General features: G+C 44.7%; 1 protein-coding gene across 1 annotated transcript; it reads right to left on the reverse strand.

The window, feature by feature from the left end:
- Positions 1-1,040: 1,040 nt before the first annotated feature.
- Positions 1,041-19,376, reverse strand: LOC110070740 (uncharacterized). The gene is made up of 8 exons (XM_078386782.1): positions 19,074-19,376; positions 14,921-15,069; positions 14,601-14,727; positions 12,992-14,070; positions 5,974-6,064; positions 4,973-5,121; positions 3,700-3,829; positions 1,041-2,857 (listed from the first exon to the last, which is right to left on the reverse strand). The coding sequence occupies exons 1-8, from the start codon at positions 19,204-19,206 to the stop codon at positions 1,755-1,757; spliced, it is 2,961 nt and encodes a 986-aa protein (XP_078242908.1). The 5' UTR covers positions 19,207-19,376; the 3' UTR covers positions 1,041-1,754.
- Positions 19,377-24,677: the final 5,301 nt, after the last annotated feature.

Below are 24,677 nucleotides of genomic sequence, written 5' to 3' on the forward strand. Positions count from 1 at the left end.
GAGAGGTGTGGAGATTTGTGGATTTTGGGGGAATCCATGTCCCAGAATTTCTGAGGATTCGAGGATCTTCATAGCGCTGGTTCTGGGATGAGAGTCTACCTTGAGAAAGCGACCAGTATACATTGCAAACTGATAGGGAGAATAGAGGGGTTAACGAGGCTGGAATCTTTGACTCCAAAGGGGGGTGGGGGGGATCTCAAATAGAGGGGTCTACGAGTTTTTTCTTTCCGTAAATGTAGTTAGTTCTTTCTTTTTGTTTTTGTCCTTTTTGTATCTTTTTTCTTTCTTAGTGCTCTATGGTTTTTTTGTATGTCAGAAATTAACAATAAAAAAAAAGAAAGCGACCAGAACTGTCATCCTGTAAATTATGCTCAACAGGCATAACTCGACCAGCGTAACCTCTTAGCAACGAACTGCACACATTAAACATAAAATAAGCATTGGCTCTTGTGCGCCAGGTTGTGCGACCAGTGTGTAGCCAGTGGGCAACAGCAAATCTCTGCACTGATGTCAAATTTGGCAGCCATCATTATTCATTCATTCATTCATTCATTCATTCATTCATTCATTCATTCATTCATTCATTGACATGTTTTTTTTTCCCAGTGACTCATGGGAACTTTCAGACAAAGAAAACAATTACGGATTTCAAGCACAATAAATTAAACCGTTAATTAATTAACAGTTAAACTGAACAATATTCAAAACATCCAGTTGAAACCATTAAAAAAGGCATGTAAAAAGCAAGGACCATGGGTCATCTAACAATAACAATAACCCATGTGCTCTCAAGTCAGCTGTGACTTAATGGCGATCCTTTCTAGGGATTTCTAGGTAGACGATACACTTACGTTAAGGTCTTAGACCTTAAAAAAAAGAAAGGGCTTTGGTTGTTGCCAAAGCAAGAGGAGAGAGGGGCCCATCTGATCCCCTGAGGGAGGACATGCCATAAAGTGGGAGCAGCCACCAAGAAGGCCATATCTAAGATCCCCTGTCTGTTGGGCAATTACGGTAGTTATTTTTTTCTGTTTATTCAGACAGTGACCAGCTTCACTGAATCAATTCTAATACAGAAGGGGGAAAAGACCTGTTCATATGTATTTTCCACCACAGCTTTCATTCAAAGTCATGCCGTTATCATTTTAAATGCTGGGCCGCAGACACGCTAAAGTGAAATAAATGCTTGAAACGTTGTCCCTAGAAAAGATTTTTTTAAAAAATCACACTATTTCTGTTCTATTTCATGTAATAGGGCCCTTGAAGAAGGCAGGAAAGGCTAAGCCAAAATGTGTTGGGCTTTTAATTTGGAATACATTTTGACATCCTAGGACCACAGTCTCTTCGTGCGTAACAGGTCTGGTGGATTGACCTGTTCCTTTTAATTATCATCAGGGATCCGGTATGCATAGGGAGGATTATCAGCTCTCCAAGGATCCTGTCTGCACCCTTCACCCGCCGAGACTGAAAATCAGGGGCAAGTAGGGACCAAAGTTACATTCACTTGGGCCTGCATTAACTTTACAGCATCCAACTCAGAACACCTCTGAGCGACATTGTCTGCAAAACGCCTTGCCATGTCTTACTCGTTTGATCCCTGCCAGGTCCCTGGTAAACCAAGTGGCTTTTTTGGTTCAGGATCACAGTCCTGGCCTTTCCCCATTCCAGAGGTCAACCAGGGTCTCAAAAAGACCACCCGCCCAGGACGAAAGACATTTCCTAAGAAGAAGTAATGTGTTGTGCCCGAAACTTGTCCATCACTCCCGGCACTGAAACCATTTCTCCCCCGTGTGGGTCCTCATATGGGCGTTGAGGCTTGTGCTCCAGCTGAAGCTCTTCCCGCAGTCCAAGCATTTAAAGGGTTTCTCCCCGGTGTGGATTCTCATGTGGGAGGCGAGGTTTGTGTTGCGACTGAAGCTCTTCCCACACTCCACACACTTGTGCAGCTTCTCTCCTGTGTGGGTTTTTGTGTGGGAGGCAAGGGAGGCGCTGTGCCTGAAGGCCGTCCCGCACTCCAGGCATTTAAAGGGTTTCTCCCCAGTGTGGATTCTCATGTGGGAGGCGAGGTTCGTGCTCTGACTGAAGCTCTTCCCGCATTCCAGGCACGTAAACGGGTTATCCCCTTTATGGATTCTCACGTGAGAGGCGAGGTGCGTGATCTGATTGAAGCTCTTACCGCACTCCAGGCAATTGAAGGGTTTCTCCCCTGTGTGGGTTCTCACGTGGGAAGCAAGGTGAGTACTTTGACTGAAGTTCCTCCCGCATTCCAGGCACATGAACGGCTTCTCTCCGGTGTGGATTCTCATATGCGAAGCAAGCTGTGAGGTCCACGGAAAACGCTTGCCGCACTCGGGGCATTTAAAAGGTTTCTCCCCCTTGTGGATCCTCTGATGGCAAGCCAGGTGCGTGCTCTGACTGAAGCTCTTCCCACATTCCAAGCATTTAAACGGCTTCTCCCCAGTGTGGATCCTCATATGGCGAGCAAGATTCGGGCTCTCACTGAAGCGCTTCCCACACTCCAGGCAATTAAAGGGTTTCTCTCCTGTGTGCATTCTCTTATGGGAAGCCAGATGTGAGCTCCAACGGAAGCTTTTCCCACATTCCAAGCATTGAAAGGGTTTCTCCCCAGTGTGGATCCTCATATGATAATTAAGGCCTGTGCTCTGACTGAAGCTTTTCCCACATTCCTGGCATTTAAATGGCTTTTCCGGCTTGTGGATCTGGTGATGGGAACTTAGCTGGTTTCTACCACTGAAACTCTCCCCTGATCCTAACCGTTGCTTCTGTTTCTCCTCAAGGGCTCCTCCTAAACATCCGTTGCCTTCTTTTTCCTCAGCCCTCGTCTCTCTCGCATCAGTAGCTGAAACAAGGAAAGATAAAACAGGATCCAAACTGGAAAATTTAGAGCATCAAATGTTGGAACAAAACCAAGGGTATGTAGCATAAAAGAGAAGTCTTCTGTTTCTGCCATCTACAACGCTCGTTAGAAAATAGCTCATGGTATGTAGTTCCACATGTGGTGGGAATGTGGGAAGATTCAGGAAGTTTGGGAAAAGATACTCAAAGAGATTAAGGAAATTATAGGATTTGGAAATGTCTTTGGCGATAGCTGTGCCAAATATTTCTATTAATCTACAATGGTCTGGGGGGGAGAAAGGAGCTACTTACTATTCTGGTAACTGATACAAGATTAATTATAATTTCCATATGGAAGAATAGTACAAAGAAATTACACTTTACCTGTTAATGATAAATGAAGTGAAATTCTTTTAAAAAGGAATATTAAAGGTTAATTATTTTAAAGATGTTTGGAATGTAGTTATGGAGCACATTTTTGTAAAAGTTAGAAAATTTTGGAAGGGACAAACTCCAGCCCAAGACTCATTAGTGTTTTGGAAAAAATTGGGGTATGTTGATTAGAAAGAAGGGGAGGGGGGGAATGAAAAAAAATTATAATTGACAAGTTAATTAACTGGTTGTGTTATATTATATTATATTATATTATATTATATTATATTATATTATATTATATTATATTATATTATATTATATTATATTATATAAAAAAATTAAAATAGAAAAGAACTCATCAGCCTAACAAGCTAGAAGGGCAAAAAATTAGTGTGCATATGGGCATTAATTAACTGTTACCATTTATAAACTGGATGTACCAACCAAACAGAAAAAAAACAAAAAATTTACCCAGAGAGATCAGATTAGCTAAATTCTCCTCCATGATTTCCTGGTGCAGAGTCTTTTGGGCTTCATCCAGCAGAGCCCACTCCTTCTCCGTAAAATAGACAGCAACGTCCTCAAAAGCCATCACTACGCCCTGAGAGAAAAGGAAACGTTTTAGCTTCATAAAGAAAATGCTGCTTCTACAACTTTTCACTAATATAGAAAACAGAATTAAGCAAACAATGTGACTGGTGGTTACGGTTAGGATTCAACCTGTCGGAGACCATTTGATTTAATTCTTGACAAGAGTGAGAGTTCCATACACTTTTTTGACCACAATCTCCTCTTCCCGGCCGAATTCAGGGAGATGCACTCAAAAACTGCAATTAACAGTGTAGCTTTTGTTACCTACACATGGGGGTCACAAGGCTTCATGGGGTACAAAGTCCTCTATACAGCCTAATAAAACCTAAAACTTAAAATAAAACTAACTTAGAGAACAAGTCTTTGCAATCCTTTTTTAATGTCAAGCTTTTATTCTTAAGTATTGTGTAACATTGTGAACGACAGTGTTCTATCTTAAAGTACCATTTTGTTTTTTATTAGCACACATGCTGACATTTTATTTAGCCCAGAAAATGTTCATATTACCATAGGATTGGATTAGTCCTTGGACAAGTTTTTTTTTTAATGTTCATTAGACATACAATTATATATTCATTTATATCTGCTTGCAGGTGGAAACCGAGCATTTTAAGCAGGCCTTTAAGAATATGTCCCCACCTATGACAATCTGGCTGATTTATTATACGTATTTGAGTTTTAATTTTGTTTATTGTTGGCACTTGGGTGTTTTGAGCATAAGGTCTGTATGTGTTTTAATTTGTTGTACACTGCCCAGAGTGTATTGGCTTGCTACTAGATGGGCAGAATATAAATGTGATAGATAGATAGATAGATAGATAGATAGATAGATAGATAGATAGATAGATAGATAGATAGATAGATAGATAGATAGATAGATAGATAGATAGATAGATAGATCCTTTATGACACCCATGAAACCTCGTTATTCCTTACCAACACTGTACCAATTTCCTTTTTCTGGAAAGACAAATGATCATGATGGAAGCCCATGGGTCAGAAATGAAAGCTAATCTGTGTACTGTAGTTTTTGCTATCTTTCCCAAAGTTCTATCAGGGGAATTCTGGGAGTTGAAGTCCAAAACCTCTTCGAGTCCCATCTCTATTTCCTGATGAGCAGCTTGGGCCAAAGCAGACTGAACGGAACAGATACCTTGAGGTTCAGAGAGAGGTCCGAGGGAGGGAGGCGGCCAGCGCCTCTCCACAGCTTGGCACTGTCCAGGTCAGGTTGCACAGATGCTGTTTCTGTTCCTCCAGAAAGAAGAGGTGAGCCAGGATAGGTCCCCATCATCATGCCAAAGTCTGCAAAAGAGATCCAAAGGGAGTGAAGAGATGTTGCTTTTCACAGACATTTTATATTACACATGGGGGAAAGGTCTCTCTTCCTGTTTTACAGCATTTGCTGTTTTAGTGATCTTTCTTACTGTTGCATGGTTATTGTTTGTTAGTCTTTGAAGTGATCTAAATGTTCTTCTTAAAGAGAAAAGCTAATAAACCTAATAACAAACCAACCAACCAACCCCTAACGACTTATCAAATACTTTTTATTCCACACGAGATGTGTCTTTCGTGAACCTAGCCTGGTTCAAATTAGGGCTGTCGCTTGGATTTCAGGAAATCTAAGCCCCATAATTCCCCGGGAAGTTAGGCTGTGCGTGGGGGATTCTGGGCATGGTAGTCCAAAAGTAAACCTTCCATGCTTCAGGGTTGTCGTTCCATGTTGTCAAGTCACGTCCTCCTTGGGGCGATCCCACGAATCCATGTTCACCTCCCCTAAAGTTGAATGTCATCATCATCCATCATCATAATCTTAGAACTGCAGAGCTGGAAGGGGCCCTATATAGATCACGAAGTCCAGCCTCTTTCCAGGAGGCACAGTGGGGGACTCGAACTCTTTCCCCCTTTGCTTTGTCTGGCTGGAAGGGGCTCCCCCACCCGGGGATTCTCCTCCCTCTGGGTCTTCATTGGGGCACAGGGCCCCCCCAAACCCCTCCAGCCCCCCCCCAAGCTGTCCTGCTTCCCTCCTGGGGGTGGGGTGGTCTCTCTCTCTCTCTCTCTCTCTCTCTCTTCCTCCCCAAGAAGTCAAAGCCTCCCCCCAAAAATGGTACATCCCAGCATCCCTTCCGCCGGCCCCCCCACCTCCTGGGAACTCACTTGGTTTCGTCCCAGAACAACAGCAACAAAAAAAAAAGCCACCGATTGCACTGCCGATCCTCCTGGGAACCTTTAAGTGACGGCTTTGCCTGTGGGGGGAAGTTTATGCTAGGGGAACAGACAGGAAGGAGCGGGGGAAGAGAGAAAGGCATGGTTCCTGACTGCACTTCCGTGTTCCTTAGAGGCCGCTCTAGGACGAAACTAATCTATATCTTTAACCCCTCCTGCGGCGCACTGCTCTTAAAGTGTAGTAAGGGAAGAAGCGATGGGCTGCCAGCGTCCCTCAATAGAGGATTCTGCCCTTTTGGAAAATGTTTTCAAGACTTATTGTGCGCCCTCAAGTCATCTCAGACTTAGGGCAGCCTTCAGTGGGTTTTCAAGGCATAAGAGACACCCAAGGAGTGGCTTCCCAGAGCTAGCACCCCCCAACACCCAAGAAGTTTCCAAGGCTGAGCAAGAATTTGAACTCAGGACTCCTGAGCCTTAATCACACACTTGGTCCCCTACTACACGACACAGCCTCCAGGAAGCCTTTGACTCCACCTTTGCCTGAAAGACTCACGGAACGGTTACCAGCCAGCTTCTTCTGCCCAGGGTGTGTGTATGCGCTCCCATTAGTGACATATCAGTCACACACATACATACACACATACACACGGCTGACGTTGTTTCAGTGACACAATACTGAGGACGTCTCCCAGAGTGGGCCAGCAGTGGACTGTCTTGGGGCTGCAAATTTCATACTCTTTTAAATCAAAACAGATTTTAAAAAAACACCATAACGTGTTCCAAGTCTCAATCTATCAAGTTGTGTGTTTTTTTCCGGAGAAAGCCAAAAGCTTCTTTCCTTATTGTGTAACCATGTTTAAGTCTTTTAGGCAATGTCAGATGTATGGATGCTTGCTTTTATACAAGTTCCAGCAAGCAGGCTGGCACCAGACTGGCACCAGTTTCTTCACACAAACAGGCTCCTCAGCTTTTTCTAAGAGGGCAGCTCTCAACGAACGAGTTACAGGTTTCTCTCTTGGACTCTGATTTAACAAGGGCTTCTAACCTCTAGGTGCTTCTAATAAAGCAGAATCAAGAGGTCCAAACAAACCCTATTTTCCCGTACAAAAACAGCCATCCACACCCTTAATGAATCAGATCAAAGATTTCCATAGGCCTGTCACCCTGGCCTCCAAGACCCCAAAACAAGATTTGAATAACAAAAACACATGCTGGCGATCCATCGTGTCCATCATCCTGCCTCAGTTCTCCCAAACCTGTTTTCATGATTGCCCTGATCCGTGGAGGAAACTGCAGTTGCTTTGCAATCTCCACTATTCATGTCAAAACCTGTGACTTGGGAGAATCAGCAAACGTTTCCAGCGATGGATTCTCCAACATCTGAAACAGGAGCAAATACCTCATGGAGGGAATTGGATACAAACACATGGGAATATTCACAATAATTCAGTATGCCGGACAAGAAAGGGGACTGCAGCCCTTAAATCCACGGAACCTACTGTGGATCACAATCCATGACAAATTCAAACACATGGCTTAATTTTTTTAAAATTCACTTTATTCTTATTCTATCAGGTTCACACACTACAATAGTATGCATGGCAACAGCAATGTAATATTCGTATGTTACCGTGAAGAAAGGCAAAGAGCCGAACCGTTTCCATCTTGGTCGCAGCTTGGTGACTTGCTTAGCCGATGGAAGGTGGAGCGGGACCCCCAGAGAAGGACCGAGGAACCCCTTCTCAAGAGACAAGGCCTGCTTTTCCTAGACTGAAGCACAGCCAAGATCCACCTGGACTGCTTACTGCTTGGTAAGGTAAAGGTTCCCCTTGACATTTAGTCCAGTCGTGTCCGACTCTAGGGTGCGGTGCTCATCCCCGTCTCCAAGCTGTAGAGCCAGCATTTGTCTGTAGACAGTTTCCGTGGTCACATGGCCAGCGCAACTAGAGAAGGAACACCGTTACCTTCCCACCGTGGTGGTACCTATTTATCTACTCGTAGTTTTCACATGCTTTCAAATGGCTAGGTTGGCAGGAGCTGGGACAAGCGACGGGAGCTCACTCCGTCACATATATTCGATCTTACGACTGCTGGTCTTCTGACCTTGCAGCACAGAGGCTTCTGCGGTTTAACCGGCAGCGCCACCACGTCCCTACTGTTTGGTAGGAAGGGGCTTAATTACCAATTAATTTCAGCCACCTTGATTTAAAAAAAAAAAGGGATGTCCAGGATCGCTTGCCTTATAAACTGCATCACAAATAGGGATGGTTGAGTGCCACCAATTTTGCTCGGGGTAAAAGTAGGAGAATCCAAAATACCCTTACAGTGGTGCCTCGCATAGCGAGGTTAATCCGTTCTGGATTAACCTGCGCTATGGCGAAACATCGCTGTACGGAACGGAAAAGCGCATTGGAATGCATTAAACTTAGTTTAATGCGTTCCAATAGACTCCAAAACTCACCGTTCAGTGAAGTTGCTCCATAGCGGCAGCCATTTTCGCGCCCTCAGTAAGCGAGGGGAGGGCGCAAAAACGCTGCGCGCGGCCATTTTGGGGCTTCCAGCGGCCATTTTGGAGCCGCCGAACAGCTGATCCGCGGGCATCGCTTTGCGAAGATTGGTAAACAAAACGCTTACCGATCTTCGCAAAGCGATTTTTGCCCATAGGGGCCATCGGTATGCAAGCGCATTTGCGATCGCAAAAACCTAATCGCTATGCGATTTCGTCGTTATATGGTGCGCTCGTTAAGCGAGGCACCAAAGTATTGTGTTCCGACATCAATTTGTTACTTGGTTGGTTAGATGTGCATTGTTGTATAAGCTCAAGAGACTGTTTACGTCTCTGGTGAGGTGCTCTGCGACAAGCAGGACAGGCAACCTTGCTTCCTTCTGATTCTCGTATTGTGATGATTATGCCCCAAACTGTTTTTTGGCTGATTTATAAGTGGCTTCTTTCTCTCAAAGAAGCTGGCTGGCTAGCTCAGTGCAGAGTGAGAGGTTCGAATTCCCCCCAGAGCCTGCTGCGAGTACAGCCAACCAGTGTAGCCTTGGGCAAGCTGCATAATCCGAGGATGGCCCCAGAAGAAGGGAAGGGGAAACCACTTCTGAATATTCTCTACCTGGGAAACCCTGGAAAGGGTTGCCATGTCAGAGTGACTCAAAACAGAAAGAACAAACTGTGTTGCTCATATACTGCTCCATACTCCACTCTCTTGGTGGTTTACAGGTTAATTATACAGGCTACACATTGCCCCCCTGCAGTGAGCTGGATCCTCAATTTAACAACCTTGGAAGGATGGAAGGCTGAGTGAACCTCGAGCCGGCTACCTGGGATTGAACCAGACTTCTGTGCAGAGTTTTGGCTGCACTACTGCAACTTAAAAACTGAACCACTTAACTGTGCACAATTATTATCATTATTTCTCTAGCAGAGATTTTTAAAAAAATCTTTTACAGTTTTGTTCTCCCACGCCTAAAACACAACAAAACAAAAAAATTAAATTAAAATGCTCTCCACATTTGGTTTGCTTATTTTAAGCATGGTGGGGGAAGAAAGTATCATCCTAAACCTGGTCTTGAACCTTTGGCCAGCCAGGGAGGGAAGTGATGTGTTGTTCTGATGTGCGTGTAAGATTTGTGGTGAATTGTGACTAGCAGATGAAGGGCCAGAATACACCCAGGTTGTGCAACTGGCTGCATGATGAGGTACATGATCAAGAAAGGGGGAGGGAAAAGCAAGCTCAGAGGTAAAGATGGATGAAGGCTTACTCTGCGCAATAAAAGGAACGCACTGAGCAGCTGTAATGGGGCTCAAGAATAATCTGCATAAAAGTGTAGGAAGGAAAGTAGGCCACAAAGCACACAACCTCCGGTGTGTAAATACAAATACCAGGGGTATGGGAAACAAACAAGAAGAACTGGAAGTCTTCGTTCAGGGGGATAAATATGACTTGATAGGGATAACTTGGTGGGATGATTCCCATGACTGGAATACAGCGATGGAAGGAATACAGGAGGATGAGTTTGGTTGTGCCATCAAGAGCATCTGGATTAATATAATTGGGACCAAAAAATCCAAAAGCAGCATAGGAGTTGGAGTCTACTACGAACCACCCAATCAACCGGAAGATATGGATGAGACTTTTGAAGAACAAATTGCAAGAATTTCAAAGGGGCACAACGTAGTAGCGGGAGATTGTAATTATCCTGGTATCTGTTGGGAAGCATATTTAGCCAAGTATAGCCCTTTCAAGAAATTCCTGGCTTGTATGGCTGATAATTTTTTCCTACAAAAAGTGGAGAAAGAAACTAGGGGAGGATTTATCCATGACTTGATCCTAACCAATAGAGAGGATTTGGTGGAAGAAGTGGCAGCAAGAACAACTCTGGGGGAAAGTGACCATGTTATACTGGAGTTCTTGATTTCAAAGGAAAACAAAGCAAAGATAGCCGCACATATATTTTAAGAAAGGATTTTAAGAAAGCAAATTTTAATAAATTCAGAACAATTGTACGTAAGGTCCCATGGCAGATCCTATCAGGAAAACAAGATATGTGAGAATTTCGTAAAAAAAGGAAATTCTAAAGGGACAACTGAAAACAATTCCAACAAGGAAAAAAAGGTGGAAAAAATAGCAAAAAAAAGTCCAAGCTTTTCACAAAAAGCTCAGAAAGGACCTGAAAGCAAAAAAGGGACACATATAGGAAGTGGAAGGAAGGCCGGCCTCCAAGGAGAGGTAGCAAAGAATTGCAGGGACGGCGTTAAGAAAGCGAAAGCTGAGAATGAGCTGAGGTTAGCAAGAGATGCTAAAAGCAACAAAAACATTCTTCAGGTATGTGCGTAGCAAAAGACAAAGCAAAGAAACAGTGGCTCGGCTATTCAGTGGGGATAGAAAAATGACAACAAAGAAAAGGCAGAAGTGCTAAATACTTTAATTCATTTCCCCCCAAAAAAGACAGTCAACAACTCTCCAGGCAAATAAGAAAAACACAAGTGGAGGGGACAGGACTGCAACTTGAGATTGATAAACAAATAGTCAAGGGAAATCTTATTACTGTGAATTAATTAAAATCTCCAGATTGTGATGCATCCAAGATTACTGAAGGAACTGGCTGAAGATTTCTCACAACTACTATTATTTTCTTGAACTCATGGAGGATGGGTGAAGTGCCAGAGGATTGGAGGAGGGCTAATGTTGTTGTGGTCTTCAGAAAAGGAGGAAACTGGAACTACAGGCCAGTCAGCCTGACATCAATCCCAGGGAAAATTCTGGAGCAGATAATAAATCAAACAATGCAGAAATAACAAGAAGCCAATATGGATTTATCAAGAACAAATCCATGCCAGACTAATCTCATTTTTCTTTTTAGAGTAAACTTCCTTGTAGATGGTAGAAATGCTGGAGACATAATATATTTTGATTTTAGCAAAGCTTTTGACAAAGTGACCCATGATACTCTGATTAGTTAACTAGGTACGGGCTGGACATGGGTTCCTACAATATTTTTTTTTAAAAGGAGTGATATTGATTTACTACTTCTAAGAGAATGAAGACTTGATGGATTTTTCCATCAGAACCTCTTATTCAGTGAGGAAATAATAATTGTGACAGACGCCTGTCAGGGCTTTGCTAGTTTCCCATCAGGCCATTCCTCTCATATGGAGAGGTCCTTTCTAAAGCTTTTTGCCAGCCTCCTTTTTAAAATACCAGCCTAAATAATTTGCCATCACTTCGCCGGATGGCATTCTTGGCATCACGGCGAAGAGTCTGACAGAAATGTGAATTCATTCTGCGGTTCAAAGGTTGAGGATATTTCCTGGCTACTGACTGTGTCAGAAGAAAATAAGAGAATAAAATGCAGACTCCTATAACGCTGTGGGAACTGTGCCCTTTCCTCTTAAAAGACAGGCATGCTGCAAAGTACAGGATCAGGCCTGCCACCGTCCAGACCACAGAATGCCTTTGCCCCCACCCCCGAAATTCAACGGTGCTCTCCCTTCTAAGAATTCTAGAGAAATTGAGAGTGGGAAAGGATATCAAACGTAAGGCTGCCTGTTTTAGTCAACCTGGTAAAAATGAAGATGGAGTTCAGAATATGGCAAGGGACATGAATGACACACCAGCTGAGGCTTCCCAAGTCCCTCTGAGCTGAACATCAATTCTCGCAGTCCTTGGGGAAGAATAAGATTTTCCTAGGAGCAATATAGGATGTCGGTTGGAATTCAAAGTCGCTGAGGGGCCCTTGGGCACGAAAGGGCAATTCATACCCATAAACTTTACAAAACTGCTGCCAACTGCAGAAATGCTAGAAGTATGTTTGTCCAGTCTTACTGACGAAGGCCTTTCTGTGGAGGCCAGGATTCCTCGGGACCCCCTTTATCACCACCACCCTCGGAACCTTACACGCTTTCTGGCTGAACATCTGAACGAGGCTCAAAACGGGGGTGAGTGGGAGTGGGGGGGTCACTGTCCCCAAAAGATTAGCCCCCACGCTGCTTTTTCATATGACATCATCGGTTGGCTGCCTTTTGGTTACTGGAAGGAGACCAGACTTGCTTACAGGTCATTTGAACAGATTCAGGTGATTAAAACAATTGGATATCCTTGAATAAATCCTATATCCTTTTCTTGAGACTCCAACTGCAACTCGAGTGAAAACATCTTTCCCCCCCACCCCTCAATCGCCTACCTCTACAAAAATTACATTACCCACCTGGATGTATTTAAAAACTGCTCAAACTGGGGGGGCAAAGATCTACAGATTCTCGCTGTTGTGGATCCCTGGGGGGGTGAATTTTGCCTAGACGTCTTTCTACAGACCAAGCAGCGGTCCAGTTCCACCCCACGGCCACCAAGTCTTTAAATGGGAAGCAAAGCAGACTGCCCGAACCAAAAGCCCATCCCGGATTTCCCTCATCTAAATGGTTTCTTCCCCCCCACCTGGATTCTCCAATAGGATCTAAAAGGGTTTTGGGCTCCGATAGAAGCACTTCCTACATTCCAAGGCTCTATAAGGCTTCTCTCCTGTACGGATTCTCATACGGGAGGCAAGGGATACACTCCTCCTGAAGGTTATTCCAGTCGTTTAAATGGCTTCTCCCCGTGTGAGTTCGCACGTGGCGCTGGAGGTTTCGGCTCCAGCTGAAGCACTTCCCACACTCCAGGCACCGGAAAGGTTTCTCCCCCGTGTGCATTCTCATGTGCGAGGTCAGGTGTCCGGTCTGACGGAAGCACTTCCCGCATTCCAGGCATTTAAAGGGTTTGTCCCCGGTGTGGACCCTCATGTGGGAAGCCAGGTTGGACCTCTGGCTGAAGCACTTCCCACATTCCAAGCACTTGGAAAGCTTCTCCCCCGTGTGGATCCGCATGTGGGAAGCCAGGGACGCGCTGTGCCGGAAGGTGGTTCCGCACTCCATGCACTTGAATGGCTTCTCCCCGGTGTGCATTCTCATGTGGGAAGCCAGCTGGGAGCTCCAGCGGAAGCACTTTCCGCATTCGACGCATTTGCACTTGTCCACGGTGTGGATTCTCATGTGGGAGGCCAAGTTCGTGCTCTGACTGAAATTCTTCCCATATTCCAGAAATTGAAAGAGCTCCTCCTCGGTGGGCAGTCGCATGTGGGATGTCAAGTTAGGACTCGGGTTGAAGCCATTCTCGTACTCCAAGGATTCAAAAAGTTCCTCCTCGGTGTGGATTCTCATGTGGGAAACCAGGTGTGTGCTCTGGCTGAAGCTCTTCCCACATTCCAGGCATTTATAGTGGTTCTCTCCTGTGTGGATTCTCATGTGGGAGGCAAGGCTTGTACTCTGACTGAAGCTCTTGCCGCATTCGAAGCATTTAAACGGGTTCTCCCCGGTGTGGATTCTCTTGTGGGAGGCCACGTACGTGTTCCGGCTAAAGTCCTTCCCGCATTCGATGCATTTGAACGGCCTGTCTCCTGTGTGGATTTTCATATGATCATCGAGGGTGGTACTCTGAATAAAATTCCTTCCGCATTCTAAGCAGTGCTTTCGGTTTTTATCAATGACTATTCCCAAACATATCCCTCCCTCTTCTTCCTCCTCGCAGCTCTTCTCTCTCATATCAGCAGCTGAAAGGGAGAAATAAAGAATCTCATTGGAGTCAGAATGGAAAGTTAACATCTCAAAATGATGGAATTCAAAGAAATATAACAGGAGAGAGATGGCCCTGCCCTGTTCTTTTTAAATGTGTTTTTAGTCTTGATTTTATTTACCATTTTTAATAAAATACTGGTTTGTTGTTGTTTAGTCGTTAAGTCGTGCCCGACTCTTCATGACCCCATGGACCAGAGCACGCCAGGCCCCCTTGTCTTCAAAATACTGGTTTAATTCTTTTTTAATATTTGTGCACTTATTGTTTTTAGTTTTTAAACATTGTCCTTCTAATGTTGTAAGCCGCCTTGGGTCCTTTTTAAGAACCAAGGTGGGGAAAAAATATTTTAAATGAATGAATGAAATACATTTCGAACACCATTTAGAAAAGAGCTCACAAGCCTAGCAAACTGGAAGGGGAGAGAACTACGGTGGATACGCTGTCAATTCCATGGTTCCATTTGTAAGATTGGTTTTATCAACCAAATGGAAGCAAAACAAAGCTTACCCAGAGAGACCAGGTTGGCTAAATTCTCCTCCATGACTTCCTGGTGGAGAGCTCGTTGGTCCGGATCCAGCAGCGTCCACTCCTGCTCCGTGAAATACACAGCCACGTCTTCAAAAGTCACAACACCCTGAGAAAAGAGGGAAACGTTTTAACCTCATGAACAATACAACGCTCTGATCACTCTTTGCAGCTATATGTGGAGGAGAATTAAAGGAATGATGACACTCGTGCTTAAGGTCGAAGTTCAACCCATCACGGGTAATATCCTTCACTTTCTTAAGGCATGGGTCGGCCAAAAGCAAACTCAACAGGAGAGATACCTGCAGGTTCAAAGAGACGGCCAAAGGAGCAAAGCATCCGGCACCTTTCCATTGCTTGGCCCCAACCAGATCAGGTTGCAGAGAAGCCATTTCTGCTCCTCCAGAGAGAAGAGATGAGCAAGGATAGGTCCCCAGCATCATTGTAACACCTGCAAGGAGATCAAGGGGGTGCAAAAACAGTTTATTTTCATTTTGTCTTATTTTTCATATCCAATACCCTGTTCAGCTGATTTTTTTAATATACACTATAGATACTCTCTTCATATATGTACTGCACATAGGAAAACAATCTCCCTGTCTTTCACAATCAATGGGTGTGGGCTGTTAACACAAGATTCCCTGCCTTAGTGAATTGGTATTATCATATGGTATGATCATTCACCAAGGCAGGGAATCTTGTGTTAACAATCCATGTCATCATTGAGTTGGAAGGAGCCTAAAAGGCCATCGAATCCAAATTAAAGCAGATCTGACAGATGGTTATCCAATTTTCTCTTGAATGCCTCCATTACTAGAGCACTCATCACCTCCCAACGTCATGGATTCCGTTGTCGTACTACTCTAACAGTTAAGAAGTTTTTCTTTCTCATATTCATTCTACATTTCACCTCCTGCAGCTTGAGCCCATTATTATGTGTCCTGCACTCTGCGATGATGGGAGGACAGATCCTGCCCTTCCTCTGTACGACAATCTTTCAAGTATTTGCAAAGTGCTATCTTATCTCCCCTAGCTCTTCTGTTCTCAAGGCTAAACATGACCAGTTCTTTCAGTCTTTCCTCATTTCGAGTCTGAGAACAGACCTGACAGAATGACCTCCTGTGCATAGAAGTATCTGATACTATAAAAGGTAAAGGTAAAGGTTCCCCTTGACAATTTTTTGTCCAGTCGTGTTCGACTCTAGGGGGCGGTGCTCATCCCCGTTTCCAAGCCATAGAGCCAGCGTTTTGTCCAAAGACAATCTTTCTATGGTCACATGGCCAGTGCGACTTAGACACAGAACGCTGTTACCTTCCCACCGAGGTGGTCCCTATTTATCTACTTGCATTTGCATGCTTTCGAACCAATAGGTTGGCGGGAGCTGGGACAAGCGACGGGCGCTCACTCCGTCGCGTGGATTCGATCTTACGACTGCTTGGTCTTCTGACCCTGCAGCACAGGCTTCTGCGGTTTAGCCTGCAGCGCCACCACGTCCCTCTGATACTATAGCACTGTATTTTCCACTCAGGGTCTACCCACCCTGCCAAAAATATATATATATCCACCATTACCCTAAGTATGACAGCATCAGATTTCTCCACCTCCGAACCAGCCTTATCTTCAAAGGCAGCCACCCGGCCTTTGAAACATCTAAATAGACTGAATTTGTTCTGCTTCTGATTTCTTACTTAAAAAAAAAAGTTTCCACCTTTCCTTCATTTTCTTTTCTTACACAAAACAGACTTCAGCATTTGTGGTTTTCTTAACAGTTTGTGCTACCGTTTTAACAGAAGCTGGCCAGGCTCCAATGATGGCAAATTCCTCGGATTCAGGACATCTTTCACAACCCCCTGTTCTCTCTGTTGCTTGGCTCAATCAATGTGGCTTTCGCAATCTCACCAAACAGGCCTTGGGTTCTAGGAAACCTCCACCAACTGGCTCTCGCTCTCTCGGCAGACAGATCCCTTCCCAACCACGAGGTAAAAAAAAAAAAAAACAGCTCAGAGGTTTGTGCAAAGCAACATCCTGTTCCACCCAGAGCAGTCAGTTGCATCTGCTTTTGAATCCCAGAGAAGAGTGTGATATAATGTATTGAAATCCATAATAATCATGCGCCATGAAGTCAGTTCTAACTTGTGGCAACCCTTTTCCGAGTTTTCTAGGTAGAGACGTGATCTCCCATTCCCTTCTTCCGGGGGCATTTCTGGGACTGTGCAGTTTGCCAAAGGCTACACAGGCTGGAGACACAATGGGGGAATTGAACTCCCAACTGAGCTATGTAAACCACTGAGCTATCTAGCCAGCTTCTTTGAGAGAAATAAGCCACTTATAAATTGGCCACAGAACAGTTTGGGGCATAATAATCACAATATGAGAATCATAATAAAGCAAGGTTGCCTGTCCTGCATACAAGCTGAGGACCTCACTAGAGACATAAACAGCCCATTGAGCTTATATAACAATGCAGGTCTCGCCAAACAGGTAACAAACTGACATCGAAACCCAAAAAGGGTATTTTTGATTCTCTCTTCTACCTTCGCCCTGAGCATAACTGATGATACCCAACCATGCCAACTCAAGACACAGAAATGATCCTGGACATCCTTTTTTAAAAGAATCAAGGCAGATGAAATGAATTGGGACCGTGGAGCTTGCCCAAGGCTACCCCGGCTGGCTCTACTCACTGGAGGTGCAGTGGGGAATCCAGAGGCACCCCAAGGCATTCAGTCCCCCCACTACAACCAGCACAATCCATTTCTTTTCTCCTGCCCCTTCTTCTCCCCTTCCCCCATGACTCCACCTTTCCCTGCTCACATTCTCTTTTACTTTATGTTCTTAATCTCGTATTATTTTAAATGTTTCCTGAGGGAGGCAGAAGCCCAGACAGAAGGATTCCATTTTGGAACCTTTTTCGGAGTAAGATAAATAAAATAAATGTGCCTCTCCAGCCAGGCCCTGTTCTGTGATTTCTGCCCGCCATGCCTAAGCCTGGAGGAGGACGGTTGAGGCCAAGGGGAATCAGGGCTTTTGCCACCCTCTTGCCGTGCTTCCAGCATGGAGGGGGACCCCAAACCCCGCAAGCTTCCAGACTCCTGTCAAGAAGTTATTTCCGTCACTTTGTCTGAGAAAGATCAGTTGATGATGCAAGGTTGTACACAAAAAGAGGAGACAGGGCCTTTTCGGTGGCTGCTCCCAGTATTTAGAAAGGGTTGCCCCAAGAAGCCAGGCTGGCCCCTTCCCTCTTGTCCTTCCAGAGTCAAGCATAAACCTTCCACTTCAGGCGGGCTTTCAAGGAATAAATGTCACAACGATGCCCTTAATTTACAGATTTTTTTTAAATGTTTTTAATCTCAGTCTTAGTCTCAATAGAGGCTTAATTGTTTTTAATAATGATATTTCTATGGCATTTCAAACCTGTTGGGCTGCTGGACCGTTTCAGCTGTTGTGAGTCGCCTTGGGATCCCTTGGAGGAGAAAGGCAGCCCGTATAAATAATGTAAAGGCAGGCAGGAAATAAATAAAGAAATAAAATCAAAACAGGCTTTCGTTGTCTATCTCTGTCTCTCCCTCCACCCCTTTTCTAGGTTTGCTTCTCCATCACGATGACAAGCCAGGCGGTGGCCCAAGATCCGTGGGTGGAGAGGCTGGTTAGTTCCCCTGGGAGGCCATTTAAGCCAAGAGAAGGAAGGTAAAAGGGCCACCCCATAGGAAGTGGGGCACAGGAAAATAATTTAAATTGATTTTACCCCACTTTCTCCCCCAAAAAAGGGGGACCTAAGGTGGCTTTCATCACTTCCTACAAGGAGTGTGCTCCCTCTTCCTCTTTCCTCCCCACACCCCCAAAATCTTTTTCTCCCCCCCCATCCCAGCAAGAAAGGGTTCCTGGTCCTCCCACCCCTCCACCTCCCTCCAGCTTAAACCCCCCCCTTGACCCACCTTTCTCCTCCGCAAAGGTTTGCCCACGTCGAGATCGGGAGACGCGTAGGCTACGGACTACGATTCCCAGAATTCCCTAGGCAGACCGCTTGCTGGGGGGGATTCTGGGAGCGGTAGTCCTCCCCCCTAGAAGCACAACCCCCGTCCCTTCCAGGTGGCTGGCCCGTCCAGTCGCGACTCGCAAAAGGTGAACGTCTGAATGCCTCCTCCCCCCCTTTGCTTTGTCTGGCTGCCCCATATGCGGCTTCCCCTCCCTCCGGGCCCCTCAAATACCCTCCAACCCAGCCCCCCACCTTAGGCTGCCCTGATTCCTTCCTGGGGGGTCTTTTCCTCTTTTTTTGCCCCCCAGGGACTCAAAGCCTCTTCTCCCCCCCTCCCTTCCCGTCATTTCCATGCTGGGCAGGGAGACCCTCCCCATAGAGGTTTGCGGGGGAGAAACAACTTTTCTGGAAACCTCCCCCAAAATGGTACATCCAGGTTTCCGGCCCCCCCCCGGAAAAAAAATCCCCGTGGATCTCACCTGGTTGCCCCCCCCGACAGGAAAAAAAAGAGACCCTCTGAGAAAGCTGCCGGTCCGCCTCGGAACCGCTTCGGAGCTTGCTTTGCCTGGGAGGAACGGAACGCCAGGGGCACAGACCGGAAAGAGGGAACATGGTTAGAAGGCACTTCCGTATTCTTTGGGCCGCCGGTCTAGGAAGCGCGACTCTATCTCCTTAACCCCTTCCGAGGAGTTCAGACGTTACAGAAGATAGGGAGGAAGTCGTGGGATCGCAGCGTCTTCGACAGAGAATTTTTGCCTTTTCAGAATAAAATAAATGTTTAAATATATTCTCTCGGTGTGTTGGTCTGTGCTGTCGAGTCACCTCAGAAGCAGGAGAGCCCTAGCAGGCTTTTCGAGGTATAGGGAGTTTCAATGGCGGAGAGAGAATTTGAACTCAGAGCTCCTGACTAGTCTGACTCTCCATCTACACCACACCGCCTCTCAAAGTACACTTCAAAGCGGCTTTGAACACAGCGTTGTTGTTCTTTTAAATAGCCTTTCCATTGACATGTCATTACTTTTTATTGCTTAATTCACTGCTTTTTTCATTCTCGTTTATGGGGATCCTCCCAGGGTTTTCTAAGGATAGTGCCCAGAAGTGGTTTCCCAGCTCCAGGTGAATTAAAGCCCCATTTTAAAGCCTTATTGGGCTCACTTTATGCTTCTGCAGATACTGTATTTATGTTTGGGATGATGTCATGTAGACTCTTGCAGATTGCAGGTGGCGTACGAGTCGAATAAATAAACAAAAAATATTTATTGATTTATTTTTGCATTACGATAACCTGAGAGCCAGGGTGGTGTTAGATTCTGGTGCAATCAGATGGGGAAAAAGCCATTCCCTCATATGTCGGGGATGTGGTTTGCACCGGACTCCTTCCCCAGCAGTCCAAAAAGCAACCGTAATTTCTCCATGTGATCACACCCTAAGATTCAGGAGATCCAAATTCAAAACCCTGTTCAGGCAAGAAAACACAATAGAAGGGAGTGGCAATGGTAACCCTCTCCATCAGGGATGTTGGTAGTACAGTATTCAGTACCAAGTCCTGAATCTGGGTCCAAAAACCTTGGTAGAGACACCAAGCCATATAGACGGGCTTTAGAAAAAAATGTTAAAAACCCTGTTCTCCCGCCCCCCAATTTTTCTGTCCCCCCCCCACAGGTCTCCCCATCTCTAGGCAAGATACAGTCCTTACATTTCCAGAATTTTTTAAATCCAGAAATTCAAAACAAACAAAATAATAGGGGGGAATGTCCCCTGCCCCCTATTCCCCCCCCCAAATCTGCTTTCTATGGCTTCAACATTTTTGGAAATTTTACATCTCTAGCTGTGACTGCACCTTGTGTAGTAATGAGAGGGCCTGAAAAAACAGCAGGGGAAAAAATGGGAGGGAACAGTTTTTTTTCCCCCAGAGCCGTTTTATATGGGTTCAAATTTTCCAGAAATTTTACATCATTAATCCTTAGTACCAAGTCTCGAGTCCCAAGCTCACATCCCTATTAAACACAAGCTTTTTTCCTTCAGAAAACAAGGAAGGGTGCGTTCCGAGTTGATTCCGAGTCATCAAGAAGAAGAAAAAACACAAATTCAAGTTGCGACTTAAGTCCTACTCAGATCTCCTCCCCTGTTCTCCATACACCCCAGAAACCAACTCAGGTCAACAGAAGTTGGAAGTGACTTGACCGTACATGAGAGCACCGTTGGCTACACTCCTCTCATCCGCAGCCCTGCAAACTCAAGGTTGTGGTTTCCTTTATTAAGTTAGTCCATCTCATGACTGGTCTTTCTCCTATCCTGTCACCTTCAACTTTTCCTAGCATCCTTATCTTTTCAAGAGAATCTTTATCCATAACTTGCTTTACTGACCTTTTAGGCAGTCCAGAATACCTGCAGAGGTCACATCCTGCTTCAAATTAATCATCAGTGTTTAAAATTGTTATTTTGATACTAAAATCTATTGCAACTATTTAACTGTGTCACACACCAGCTGCTTTCCCTTTAATAAGGCCTGACACTTAACTCATGGTTTTGAGCCTGGCGTTGGCAGGAAATCGCCACCCATTGTTGTTTTGAAATGAAGAATCACGTCTGATGAAATCCTTGGAGTTGGGGAATAAGAAATGAGTTTTATTTGCAAAAGGGCCAACAGAAGGCAGCTACCAGAAAGAAGATAAAGTTAAAGAATGGAACAAGAGAAGTCTGCAAAGCAGCTGCCTTTTTTTTTTTTAAATCTAGATTTGCTGTCTTCTGATTGTAACTACAGTGGATGTTTGCATTGACTGATGACAGGGGTAGAATGGCCCAGAAGCACCACTCTGCATGCTCCAAGGATCTTACCTGGCAGAACTGTGGAAAGAACATGCACAGCTGGGGCTTGAAGAACATACAGGTGATGACGGGTAGAGGAAGATATGGCATTGGTACAACTGTTAGTCGTTCCAGAAGAACGGTGAACAGATGCCTGAAAGCTGTCCATTGTTCTAGTGCTGTTACCACCCACCAGGCTCCAGGTAGCCAGCTCAGTCGCCCCTCCACTCTGACTTTGGTGCTGCTGAATGCCAGGCCTGTATTCAATAAAGCTCAGCTAATACAAGATCTTATTATGGAAAAGGATGCAGATCTGGCTTGCATAACCGAGATACATGGATGGGTAGTGAAGGGGCTGTACGTACCCCTGTCTCTTGCCTGTTCACCCGGTTATGTTGTCCAGCATCAGGGTAGACTGGAGGGTCGGGGGGGGGGGAGTTGCCATTGTTTATAAGGACACCCTTGAGGTTGTCGGGCTCGCTGCTGTGGCGATGCCACGCCTAGAAGCTCTCCATGTGTCGATTGGGGGCAGGGACGATATTGGGATCTTGCTGGCATACCGTGCTCCCTGCAATCCAGCCACCTCCCTACCAGAGCTAACTGACTTCGCCTCTATGGCTCTGTTAGGATCCCCGAGACTGATTTTCTTGGGTGATTTCAACATCCATGCGGAGGTGAGGGATACCGGTCCGGCTCTTGAGTTATTGGAAACCATGGCTTCCTTGGACATGTCCCAACATGTTAATGGACCCATGGATGTGGGTGGCCACACTTTGGACCTGGTTTTCTCCACTGAGCAGAGAGAGCGTGGCCTGATGGTGACTGATCTTTGGTTGATCCCATTGTTGTGGTCGGACCACCACCTGATAAAGTGCAGTCTCTTGGTGGCCCTCCCTCCCTGTGGGGAGCAGAGACCTATTTTCATGGTCTACCCTCACAGGCTATTGGATTCCAGGATGCCATGTGTGGGATTCCAACCGACCAGGCTGGCGCTCCTGTTGAGACCCTGGTGGATGGCTGGTGCCGCTGCCAGGGCTGTAGACACGATCACTCCTAAACGCCCTCCCTGCCACAGAACCTGATTAGCGCCTTGGTTTAACCAGCAGCTGTGGGCTATGGAGAGGAAGAGGAGAAGGCTAGAGAGCGTCTGGAGGAGGAACCCAACAGAAAATAACTTTAAAGCTGCCAAGGTTAAACAATGCTTAATTTTTAATCATTAATTCCCTGCATCACCTTCAATAATGCCATTTCAGGTTTTACAGTATATCTAATTTCTGCTGGGTAATTTCTTTCACTATTTCCCACACCTGTGTCCAATAATTTTTGACTTTTTCGCATGTCCGCCACATATGATAATAAGATCCTGCAATTTTTTTACACTTCCAGCATATATTGCTGTTACCCTCTAGTCTTTTTGCTAGTCTTACAGGTGTATAGTGCCTTCTATAAAACATTTTGAGGATATTTTCTCTAAGGTTTGCTGGTTTGATCATCTTATAACTTTCTTTCCACATCTTAGTCCAATCATCAAGACCTATGTTATATCCAAAAAATTTTGCCCATTTTACCATCGTCTCTTTCACCCTCTCATCCTCTAAATCATATTCTAATAAGTATGTATACATTATTAAATTATTTGTAATCAGTATATACTCACAGCAGCTAGATTACTTTGGGCCCAAAAATGGAAAAGCGAAGAGACTCCAACGACAGAAGAATTGTTAAAGAAGCTATGGGGACATAGCAGAACTGGACACACTATCAGAAGCACTACGGGAACAACAAAGCTAGGAACTAATATACTCTTGGGCCCAGAGGAAGACAGGAATGTAGGGCAAACTTTACTATTTATGTATATATATTCAGTACACACTGGAAACCAAACCGGGGAAAGCAGAGGGCTAACGAGGCGGGAGTCTCTGAATCCAAAGGGGGGAGGGTTTAGTTTAGTAGAGGGTATAGTTTATTTTTTCTGTTCCTTTTTAATTGCTGGGAGAAACGGGGTATCTATATTTGTATGGTGAGTGTTGTGTATATTTTTAACTTTTTTTGTAGTGGTGTTGTCCAGTTTTACCTTGGGGAAGAGCACCTCATTTCGTTGCACCCACTTGTGAGTGCAATGAGAAATAAATTTCTTATCTTATCTTATCTTATCTTTTTTTCTCTGTTTTTGCTTTCTGTATGTTGAATTTAAATAATAATAATAATAATAATAATAATAATAATAATAATAATAATAATAATAATAATAATAATAATAATAATAATAATAATAATAATAATAATAATAATAATAATAAAAAGCTGCCACGGTTGCGTTTAAACTTCCCACCTTTCTCTCCACCAGGTTCCAGAGATCCCTAGAGATCCCCTTCATCCTTGAAGCCTTTGGGAGTGATGAAACGGGAGAGAATGTTCTAAAATTAGAAAATTACTGCTGTTGATCCCAGTGTAACTTATACTTAGTGAATTTCTACTATTGTGTTGTAGTGGGTAATATACTGGATTAGGGGTTCAGGAGATCTTGATTCAAATTCCTGCTCAGCTATGGAAATTGTGATTTGTGTTCTCACAAATCACAGGGATATATAGGATTCTAGGCTGGCCCCATCTTTGCTTTCCTTCCACAAGCAAGCAAAGACCTTTATCTTCAGGCAAGCTTTCCCTAAGTGACCGGCAGTCTGAGTGGGGTTTTTTTAATGTATTGTCGTACTTTCCTGCTTTGATTTTTTTTTTGTATTGCTTATGTTTTCTGGTGCAGTATTTGTTTGATCCATTTAAAGTATTTGTATACTCACTATCACTAGCTTTAATATTGTCTTTTAATGATGTAAGATGACTTGGGTCTTTTTAAGGAGAACGGCCATGTATTTTGGACTTCTCTGTCTGGGAAGGTGGCTTTTGATCCACAGAAGCTCCCGTGGGAATGAAACTATAATGTGCAACAATATGCTATCCTTTTCCTCTCTTGTATGTTTATTTTCTGTGGTGAACTGAAACAGCAGCTTCTTGTCTCAGGGAATGCGCCAGGCCTAACGCTGCTCCTTGCGTTATCGCGCACACGTTGAAAATCCTATTAAAATTACCATGGGTCAGAAGGAATTTGACGTCATGGGGCACAAGAAGAAATTATAGTTTAGAGAGGATTTTTTTAAAGTACAGAATTCTCTGTTGAGGGATCTGGGATCCCATGGCTTCTTCCTTTCCTCTTTAAGCTTTGGAATTCTCTACTGCTGCCAGGGATGGGAACTTCAGCTGCAGGATTCACAGGATTC

The sequence above is a fragment of the Pogona vitticeps genome, chromosome 2, assembly GCF_051106095.1.
Source record: "Pogona vitticeps strain Pit_001003342236 chromosome 2, PviZW2.1, whole genome shotgun sequence".
Classification (NCBI taxonomy): Eukaryota; Metazoa; Chordata; class Lepidosauria; order Squamata; family Agamidae; genus Pogona; species Pogona vitticeps.